At 41.1% G+C, this 11302-nt stretch overlaps 1 protein-coding gene across 6 annotated transcripts in view; it reads right to left on the reverse strand.

Moving 5' to 3' along the window:
* Positions 1–11302, reverse strand: part of smpd4 (sphingomyelin phosphodiesterase 4) — a 29320-nt gene extending 18018 nt beyond the window's left edge. For 2 of the 6 annotated variants that reach the window (XM_039797552.1, XM_039797550.1), the window contains exons 1-10: positions 11170–11302; positions 10679–10774; positions 9869–9955; positions 8122–8258; positions 7802–7877; positions 5998–6106; positions 5330–5382; positions 4046–4197; positions 3537–3669; positions 2149–2214 (exon numbers count right to left, since the gene is read on the reverse strand). In XM_039797552.1, the coding sequence (XP_039653486.1) occupies positions 2149–2214; positions 3537–3669; positions 4046–4197; positions 5330–5382; positions 5998–6106; positions 7802–7877; positions 8122–8258; positions 9869–9955; positions 10679–10717 (852 nt within the window). In that variant the 5' untranslated portion in view covers positions 10718–10774; positions 11170–11302. Of the gene's footprint in view, positions 1–2142; positions 2215–3536; positions 3670–4045; positions 4198–5329; positions 5383–5997; positions 6107–7801; positions 7878–8121; positions 8259–9868; positions 9956–10678; positions 10775–11169 lie in introns of all 6 variants that reach the window. The other 4 variants (XM_039797551.1, XM_039797549.1, XM_039797554.1 and 1 more) reach the window with 3 other exon arrangements.

Here is an 11302-nt window from a genome sequence, read left to right on the forward strand (position 1 = left end):
AGGAGGAGGGAGGGACGAGCTAACCTCCGTTGTGTTTGACAATACTTCGAACGTCAACAAGAAGTGACGTCACCCAACATCGCTTAGAGCACCTTTAATTGAGAAAACAATTTGTTGCAGCACTAATATTTATGATTGACACACAATGAGCACTTTAGGGCACAGCCGCCCTAATTTGGTTCAATCTAGGGGCTGCAACTAACAATTATTTTCATCGTCGTCTGGATGAATGGATTATTTGTTTAGTCTCTAAAATGTCGGAAAATTGTGGATCAGTGTTTCCCAAAGTCCCAAGGTGACGTCCTCAAATGTCTTGTTTTGTCCACAACTCAAAAGATATTCAGTTTACTGTCCCAGAGGAGAGAAGACACCAGAAACTATAGATAACTAATACATTATTTGACTAATCTTTGCAGCTCCAGAGCACTTAGTTAGATTTTTAATTAACACTACTGCTCCATAAATACTGAGGAAATGGTGTTGTCGGGAGAATAAACAAGTGTACAACAACATCTTGGCATCACATTAATCATGCAATCTAAATAGCCGAGGGTCAAAGTGTATAAAACTACACAGCAGGTATGATACAAACAGCACCAGCACAAAGTCTCACTGTGATTGCTTTTGATCATCAGAACACATTCAGAACTGTACTGTAGCTGCAACAGGTGGAAAGTTTTTCAAGCATCCTCCATTGGATGCTTCAAAAAGGTTCTGCAGTGCTCATATTTAAGACTCAAGGTTCAAAAAAGCTGAAAGCTTTTGTCACTCCAAAACCCTAATATATTCAGTTTGTCATATTAAATAGAGAAAAGTACTAATATTCCCTATTCCAAGAGGCTGAAAACTGCATTTTCTGCCAATTTCGCACAAAAAATTACTTTCACGATTAATTATTATTTTTTCTATTGATCGAATTGAGTCTCCAGAAACCTTCACAGTGTTGTGGCTTTATAATGGTGTTTCACACACAGACAACAAAACTAACAAAAGAAACACTCAGTGACTTGGACATCCCAGCATGCAAAGGAACGTGAAAGGAAGCAAAAGCACTACTACGGGGAACACATGCCAGATTCCATAATGCAGTAGCTTTACTCTGCAGCTACTCTCAATCTACAAAGGGGATTTTAAAACCATTTTACTTATGACCGGGATGCTTCTAAAGTGGGAAACAGGGATGCCTGCTGTGCATTCATACTGCAAGCAACTCAGGAAACCTTTTAACCTCAGTCAGCTGATTCAGAAGAACTCGCTGCAGGCGACGTTTTCAACAGTTACACAGACACACAATATGCTGTTTTTCTTTAATAGTTATGTGGGAATGTGGCTGCCTGCAGAGTGATCACAGATCTTTTTTATTGACCAGCCACAGCAGCTGGTCCATCTTTAAATTCAGCCCATACACAATTTTGTAAAACCGTAGTTTTTTGAGTTTTAAACACAGACTGTATATAAAGATGAACGACGCGTCTCCAATTCCTCCCAGATACAGGTGTTGCCATCTTGTAATTTTGGAGCCAGAGTCCGCGCAGTAGTGATCAAGGCGGTGGAGCCGCGGTATCAAAGTCCCGCCCATACACCCGCTCGACTAATCACGAGTTAATCCCAGCTGCCAATCATGATGTTTCACCCAGTTTTTATAGCATTAAATTTACAGTTTTCAGCGGTGATGCAGAATCAAAATCTTCAGAATGTAGCAGACTGTTTTTTCTCCTTGGGGTGGAGTCCTGTTAACATTCTTTTGTTTTACTTTTATTTAGTTTTAAGTCTGCGGAAATCTGCGTTTGCAGATTTTATGTGGCCTTGTTTATGACCTATTCTTCAGCCAGCCACCAGGGGCCTATCTAAATGTTTTGGCTTCACATTTTGGGAGCTGTCAAGCCATCCATCTTTATATACAGTCTATGAAAAGGACCTCCTGGACCGTAGCTGGTCTGGTGGCTGATGGACAAAAGTACCAACCATGAGGCTGCTGGTCCGAACCATTCTCCCACACTGGGCTCGCTGCGGGACGGGACAGAGATGGTGGAGATTTGTGTGTGTTGGGGGGGGGTGGGGGGGTTGTGGTCAGCCATTCAACAGCCAGCTGTGCGATGCTGCTGTGCAGGGGAGAGGAGAGGGAGGGGAAATTTCTCTTACCTTTACCTGAGGAGACTGCAGCTTCTGGTACATCTCTAAGGAGTAGTGATGGAGCCAGATCTCCACAAACATCTTAGGAAAAACACACACACACACACACACACACACACACACACACACACACACACACACACACACACACACACACACACACACACACACACACACACACACACACACACACACACACACACACACACACACTTCAAACACTAGAACCAGCATCTGTTAAAAACATACTAAATGTATTTTTGTTTTCTTTCATTGAAAACATTTCAAGAATCTCTTAGACACAAAACCCCACTACTTGCAATTCATTTTATTGCACTGTAAAATGTTAACAGTCTTTATATGATAAGCACAGGAACCCACAGTTTGATTTAGGGATGTCACGATTCTCCAGATCCACAATTCGAAACAGCATTCGGTTTTAAGCTCACATTTCGATTCAATAAAAAAATTTCAGCAGGGACAGTAATGCCACAATAGGAGCCACTAGATGGGAGAAGGGTATTTTACAACAGTTTGAGTTTCTCAGGGTTTTAGAGGCGCAATTGAATGCACCATTAGTTTAATGAGGTGCACATGAACGCACCGTGGAGTCCCATCGGAGCCACATGTTTCCATAACTCACTCAAGGGGAAGGCAACATGTTACCACACAGTGACTTCAGGGAAGCAGTAGGATTTTACAGTTCTGTTGTTTCTCCGTCAATATCCAACTCCAGCAGTGGCCGTGCAGTCTGGGAAAGTGCGGCTGCAGGCTAACGTTACCGTGCGTTTGAGCTGCATGCTACAGCTTCGGACGTGTGCAAGCAGGCGGGTGAAGAGAGAAATAAATACTGGAGGAATAGCCAATCCTGCTTTTGAATTTCGATAGTCAGAACCGAAAGCTTATTTTGAAATTGTGACACCTCTAGTTTGATTTGTGTCTTAAGGACCAGACACACCGACCAGACTTCCGACCCTTGGCAGAAAAGGCAGTTGGAATGATCAGTCTCTCCGAGTTGGTCAAAAAAGTGCCTCGGAAAGCACCAAGCGACGAGATGTAATACGTCTCCATAACAACAGGCAGCGCTAATCTGTATTGTCACCCAAAATTAAAACCGGCAGCTGATTGGACGAACGCATCACGTGGGTCTTGTTTCTCCGGAAATTCAAAGACAGACTGTCATCGCGGCTTGTTCAGAATATGATCTCATATCGTACTAAAATAGTTCACTCAAACGTGTTTCTGAAAACATTTTAAGCGAGAAAGGCCATACCGTTAATTTTTCCAAAATGAAGGCCGATGGCCCCTCGGACGGCACGAAACACATCGGAACAGACTTGAGTCACTGACCTCGCCAGACTGTCCAACGGCCGATTATCGGCTTGGTGTGTCTCGGGCTTTACCTGTAACAGTGTTTCAGACCTCCAAATTTCCTGCGCTGCGGGGTCTGCGTTCACCGACGGTTGGTGGAATATGTGATGCTTCAGGAGACTGGGGCTGTGAACGCCATAACCAGCAAAAGAAACACTGGAAGATCTGTTTAAGTAAAAGGTAGAAAGAGAGTAGAATTATAATCAAGTTTGACTAAATAGAAACTTTTGTTGTTATACGACATGTAATTGTTCAACATCCTCTGGGGTTTTCATCACCTTTTTCATTTTATTAAGTCAATTTATTGAACATGTTCAAAAAAAATAAAAATTAAAAAAAGTAAAAGTGATAAGCAATAAAAAAAGAAAAACAAACAAGATCCTCAGCAACAAAAAACTCAAATAATTTTGTTCATGTTCAAAAGGTGTGGGATGAAGTTGAGAACTTTCTGGCCCTATCCGGTCTTGATTTATCTCCCAATCTTCAGACAGATATGACTCTGACTCTAATATATTTATCACATCTTTGTTGCTATACATACCTGGGTGAAGGTGCAGTGACAGAGCCTCTTGAGTCGGAGAAAGGGGAAGGCGGTACACTTCCCTCACTGGGGAGGAAGTATTTGAGGTAAGTGTCCACGAGCACAAAATAGGCGCTGTCAGTGGAGCTTCCTTGTTGGCCTTGGGGGTAACTCTGAAAACATGAAGAGAACGGAGCAGTTCACCCCGTGAGAAATAATATGGCAAGCAATGGTTGTGCTCGTTCGAAAGACAACAGCCAAGAATACCACTTAGATCAAGTTGTTTTTTTATTTACTACTTTCTGTATATAAGCATAAACGATCAGTCTATCAAGCTACCACTTAAAGTGCTCATATTATGCTCATTTTCAGGTTCATAATTGTATTTCGAAGTTATATCAGAATAGGTTTACATGGTTTAACTTTCAAAAAACACCATATTTTTGTTGTACTGCACATTGCTGCAGCTCCTCTTTTCACCCTGTGTGTTGAGCTCTCTGTTTTAGCTACAGAGTGAGGCATCGCACTTCTGTTCCATCTTTGTTGGGAGTCGCACATGTGCAGTAGCTAGGTAAGGACTACTAGCCAGTCAGAAGCAGAGTATGAGGGTGTGCCCTGACAGTACCTAGGTAAGGACTACTAGCCAGTCAGAAGCAGAATGAGGGCGCTGCCCCACAGTAGGTAGAGGTAGGGACTACTAGCCAGTCAGAAGCAGAGTATGAGGGCGGGGCTGAAAGTACCTAGGTAAGGACTACTAGCCAGTCAGAAGCAGAGTATGAGGGCGTGCCCTGACAGTAACTAGGTAAGGACTACTAGCCAGTCAGAAGCAGAGTATGAGGGCGTGCCCTGACAGTACCTAGGTAAGGACTACTAGCCAGTCAGAAGCAGAGTATGAGGGCGTGCCCTGACAGTACCTAGGTAAGGACTACTAGCCAGTCAGAAGCAGAGTATGAGGGCGTGCCCTGACAGTACCTAGGTAAGGACTACTAGCCAGTCAGAAGCAGAGTATGAGGGCGTGCCCTGACAGGGTTTTCTGTTGGAGATGGTAAGTCCCTTTGGGGTGGACTTTGGGCTTTTTCACTTTGTAAACCCATTACATGAACAACAAAAAGATATATAATACAATAAAGGAAAGGGGAAAAAGCCAAAAAGCATAATATGAGCACTTTAAAAAATACAGCCTTTATGAATCCATTATTAGTCCACATATTGGCACAGGCTTCAGAGGTTAATGATGACTTACGTTCATACTTTTCAAGGTGCGCTGAACTCAGGATATCATTGATAGTTTTTTGGTAATCTCACCTTTGGCGTGATGAGACAGTAGGCGAAATTGAACATGAAGAATTCAAACGGATCTGCAGAGCGTTAAGGAATAATCTAAAAGCACAGTGATGTAAAGTCTGTTCCCTCCCTCGCCTTGTATGAACCCCTCCTGTTGTCAATAGACAAACTGTTGCTGCAAAATGTTGGACAAATTAGAAGAGAACAGCTAAAATGATTAGTTAATGATTCATTGAAATACTTTTGGCAACTATTTTAACAATTAAGTCATTGTTAGTTATTTTTCAAGCAAGAAATGTGAAACACAATGTTACATATTCTCAAGGTTCTAGCTTCTCCAATCGGAGGATTAGCAGCTTTTCTTTGTCATACATGACTGAACAACTTTGAGGTTTGATCTATTGGTGGGAAAAAAACAAGGCTTTTTAACTACTTTTTAAACATTTCATTGACTAAGTGATTGATGAAAATTTGCGGATTTTGAAAAATAGGTTTAAGAGCTTAGTGCATTTAACATACAATATATATAGATTAACAGACACAAAGAACTGTAAGTATCATTAATAGTAATTAGCCAGCACATGGTTTTGTTTTCTAATAAAGGCTTGGCCAGCCATGGGAAATCCCTCTCTAATACCATAAAGAGGACCCAGACCGATTGTTTTTTTTTTTTTTGTTGGAAAGGATACTGAGAGCGAGGTTCAGAGTCAGCAGACCCGACAGGGGGAACTGCAGCTTGTTGTGGAACAGCGGACAGTCGGGGAGGACTCCCTCCTGGATGCAGGCCTTCACCGGACCCTGGAAGACACACCGGGGGTGAGAATGGAACAAGATGAGGCGGCTATGGTTGATATTTTGATACCAGTTACAAATCTACAACTGTAATAGCCTTCAACACTAAATGGAACAACATTTCATTATGTACCACCATCATTTTCACTAAGGGCCACACTGGGAAATGACAATCACATTAAGGGCCAGACATGTAGAGTTTATTGCCATGCTTTTATTTCATTGAAAAGTCAAATATCTTTAATTGTCTAAATGCCTTTTCTGTCTTTTTTGTGACTTTCGCCAACATTTGTGCCTCTTTTTTTTTTTTTTGTCGTTTTCCCAAGTTTTTGTTGCTTTTTTTTCTTTTCTTCAAATTTTGTCGTATTGTTGTCAACATAAAGCCCTACCAAAAGTCTGCATAGACATCATAGAATATTTTTGGTTTGGCGCAGAAGCTTGCCAAAATGGATTGTGAACCTAAATTGATAAACGGGCCAGATGAAAATCTGCGAGGGCGGAGTCTCTTTTCAAAGTTATGCACAAGTTTTGATACTATTTTGACCTATCTTCTTTCTACCATCTATCAATTTTGTTTTTTTACAGTTTTTGTCTCCTTTTTCATCAGAAAATGTTTTATGTTGTTTAGGGGTAATGACAAAACCCACGGTCGTTCTTACACTTTTAGGTCACGTTTTGGTTCAGTGTTTGTTATTTTTTCTTTTAATCTCAACACCCAGAATATACTCAGCATATAGCTAAAATAATATTGAATGCATGTTGCACAAACGTACAGTGGCAGTTCTATATTGTTTTATTTCATCATAGGTACCATGAAATCCAAAATGTCCACACACCAGACTATAAACGAGGCTGCCATCCTCCACTCTGGGCAGCCTCCCGCTGGACATTTCTGCAGGTGGACGTGACGTGCGTGCAGCGCTTCACCCACTTGAGGGAGCGGGCGGCGGTGTCTCTCAAAATCTGACGAAAATCTTTAAACTGACCTTTGTCGATCTGAAATGAAGACAGATTCAGCAACTGCATGGCCTATTTCTCGATTAAAATTTTTACGAAACACGTTTAGGTGAACTATTTTAGTACAATATGAGATCGTATTCTGGAACGACGCCATGACAGTTTTGAAATTAGGGACCAGCCAGACCCATGTGACGCCGATCTCCAATCAGCTGCCATGGGTTGCGTTTGTTCACGCTCATCCCGCTCGTCATTTCCAGCAGTTAGTGTTTTAACATAGGTGTAGAAAGGGCACTACGGCAGTAAGAGGTTAGTGCACATTAACAGTGTACTGACGAACCGCCGGGTACACACGCTCGAACCGAGACTAGCGAACCGGCGGTTGGGTGTTTTTTCGAACCGTACCACCCTATTGTTTTAGTAAATCTCTCTCTGACAGAGGTTTATTGTTCCTCTTTATATACTTTGTTTTCTACCAAAAATGATTAGCGCTGGTCAGGGGGTACTTGGCTTAAAGAAACAATTCAAAAGGGGAACATTATTGAAAAAAGTTTGAGAACCACTGCTCTACATTATACATAACACACACTTATCTAATGAGAGTCAAGACATGTTCTCCAAACAGAGATTTTAAAAAGCACACAAACCAAGCCTGAACAAAGTGGTCTAGTCCAAACAACGGAGTTAGAGAGTTTCACTGAGTGTAGCTAGTGACGCAGTCACTAAAGAGACAAAAGTTCTTACCGGAAGATAATTGACAGGTATTTCATATTTGTACTCCTCTGCTTGAAGTTTATACACGAGCTTCATCATTGGCCCACTGGAAACAAAATACAAAACAGATGAGAACAAGAACAGTGTTTGAATTGATTGTAGAAACCCACAATGAATGAAATTACACTTTTGGCTGATGCGGTAGAATTACAGGGAGGATTTTCCACAGATTGAAAAACTGAACTGAGAGTGAAAAACAGTACGCTAAATTCTGCAGATTTTCATTCTGGATCACTGCTGAAAACTGTTAAAAAAACATTCACAGATTCCGCGAAAGAAGCTGTAACTACCTGGGTTTAAGAAACTCCAGGACAATGTTGTACTCGTTGCTCCGTGAGTGCAGGAGTCGCAGGTTCCAGCCTGCGATGATGCCGTCCAGACTGCCAAAAACGGTCTCCACCAGACAGGGGAAAATGGCGTGAAGTTCCTAAAAGGGAAATGCACACACATAAACACTGTATCATGAACTGGAAACACATTTAACACATTATTAGGACAGCTCGATTATAATGAGCACCAGCGAAAACAACTGTGGTTGTACCAGAGAACCCCTCAGCAGTAAGCCTCACCAACAAGGCCCCAGACCCCCACTGACTTTTATTTTCTTTCTTTCTTTTATTTGTCTACAGAAAGAGTTATCTGCAACTCTAATATCCCCATTAATTTCTCTAATAAAGTACAATACAACCTTTTATGTTGGATTCTGTGCATATCTTTCTGCTAAGGTTTAGGGTTAGTAAGTATAGGGCTGGGTACCGAATTCAATACCTTATTAGGCACCGACCAAATTGCCTCCTTGCCTCTTCATTCAATACCTATGGAGTAAATCTCATCAACGCCAGTGAGCGAACAAGCATGCTTCTACCAAGATCTCATGTTTGTTATTGGCTGTCTAACGTTACATGTCATTGAGGCATGCAGGAAAAACTCTATATTATACACAGAGAGTGGGCTCACGTAGCAGCTGAAAAATAAATAAAGGATTTGTGCCTTAATGTTGCAATTTCTTTTTGTTAAAATGGATTTTATATTTGTATCGATATTTGGTATCGAAAAAAGTATCTTTCGGGAACCGGTATCCAAGTCACGGTATTGGCATTGGTACCGAAATGTTTTGAACGATACCCAGCCCTAGTAAAGTACAAAGTTCAGTACAAATTCCTTTGATAGGAAAGCGAAGATACTTAAAGTGAAACTCGGGAGTCACAGTTCTAGCAGCTGTTACCTCGTACTACAAGTATTGACATACAAGTTTGGGTCAGCTGCCCGGCTGTATCCAGTGAAGAGACAAACAGCTGACTGAATCATGTACAAACTGGGTACGAGGTACAAATCCAATGGCATTCTTTTCCAAATATTTCTCGCTAGCTTGTACAAACACTATGTGGAGACAAAACAAAATGGCTGTAAAACTGCTATACAAGGCATAACAAATGATGCTTTACAACTGTTGTTACAGTTTATATATACACCAGTACTCCATTTTATAACATGACAAATACATTTTGACAGGATATGAACAAACTTTTGAATAACAAAAGTTGTAATATTTTAACAACACTAAAGTTAAGATTCTGATTCAGCAGTTAAGGGGAAACTTAAGGGAAACATAGCTGACATTTCTGAGCGACTGATCCTAAGTTTTTCTGCCTCATACTGTTGTGAAAGTGTGTTAGACATCTTATGTAAGCCTTAACGCTGTCTGAAACACACTTTCAAACTTGTGAAACCTTTATTCCATTTGTGAAAATGTAAAAAGGGAGATTTCACTGCTTCTTTTCAAATCTAGACCACATTTTTAAGTCTGTAAAAAAAAAAAAAAAATAATAACTGTACTTAGAGTTGTCAAATCTGGACTACATTATCCCAGAGATGGGAGTTCATGCTGTGATGACATGATCAGTTTTGGTCATTTACAATATCTATCTTCATCTTACAGACTCACAGAGATCAGTCATTTCAGTAAAATAAAAAGTTCATAGCCATTCACGACGAATAAAGCGCAGACGAGCCCGTGGCGGTGGGGGTCAACGGTACCTTTGCAGGATAGTCGTCGATGATCTTCACCAGATCTTGGCATCGCTGGAGCAGAGGTTTGGTGAATGTATCGGCTTTAAGATTGGCCTAGAGCGACAACACAACACATTCATGAGCATGTTTTGTCAATCACACAGTAAAAAAAGAGACTAGCTTTGTTTTAGATAGAAGACAAAAATAATCTAAACCAAAAGGTATTCACCGTGTGACACAAGAATCACAAAGAGTTAGATGAAGACATCTCTGGGGTAAGATGACCAATTCAAATATGACAGACAGGTCCTGGGCTTTTTGTTACCTACGATTTTATTAACTGTGAAGCTTTTAAAGCTTGTTTCTAATTTAGTAGTTTTTGGGGTATGCGAATGCTTTCAGGAAAGAATTTGTTTTTTTATGTGAAGTGTTTACACTTTACATTGTACACATAAGCGTAATTTACAGGAGGGGGATAGGGGGGTTACAACCCCCCAAATAATCAAAACTGGCCAGCGCAACACCCCCAAAAAACATGTTAGAATTTACTTTCCATAAATAAAGACATTCGCACCATAACTTGTTGCAGAAAAATAAACCAGAATGCAGAATTTAAAGTGTTTGAGGCTCAAAACTTTGCTCCAAAGTGGAGATCTCAAGCCCCACAATGTTGAACCCAAATTTACGCCCTTGTTGTATCCCTTATTCCATTTTTGTTCTTCTATATCCATAAATAATCAATATAATCAATCAATCAAGAGTTGGATGAAATCTGAAAATCATCAGTCATGTTGATTCTCGATTAGAAACCGTAAACAGTCATGTAAAGAGACTCACCAGGAGGAAACTGGGCTGCTGTAATGTTGGAGCAGCCATGTAGGACCCCTCTGTTTGGTTCTTCCTATGTACAGACCACTTGGATCCAACCTGGAGCTGGTAAACACAAACACAACTTTCTTTATTTCAGTTCTTTAGTTGAAGTTAGCTGGCGACACAAACTAGCCTAGCATGACTTTGTTAGCGCCCGTAGCAGAAAACACTGCTGGTCATTGAAACAAATGGAAGCTGTGGAAAGAGGATGATAACTGTATGTTCTGTTAATCCGCCAACAATGTCTCCCATTGAGTGGCAAACTCAGCAGGTAGGCATAGCTACAGTCAATGAGCCATGCAAGTTAGCATGAGCCGGCTAGCTAGCGGTAGCTAACGCTAACTAACTTAGCCAGCAATTAAAGAGACCAGCAACAGCCGTGAAGTCGCCAAGTGTAACGTCACTTTACTGACACTTTGAATAAGGCTTTTCAGACTTTCAAGTGAAGCCATATTTACCTTCTCCGCTGACAGGAATAACAAATGTCGACTAGTTTCCAATCAACCGCGTTTCCATCAGTGTGGTTCAAACACGACCAGACAGTCGTTGACGTCTTCTTCTTTGGTGTTCTGGATGGTAGTCATGTTGTTG

Source organism: Perca fluviatilis, chromosome 4 (assembly GCF_010015445.1).
Source record: "Perca fluviatilis chromosome 4, GENO_Pfluv_1.0, whole genome shotgun sequence".
NCBI classification, from domain to species: Eukaryota; Metazoa; Chordata; class Actinopteri; order Perciformes; family Percidae; genus Perca; species Perca fluviatilis.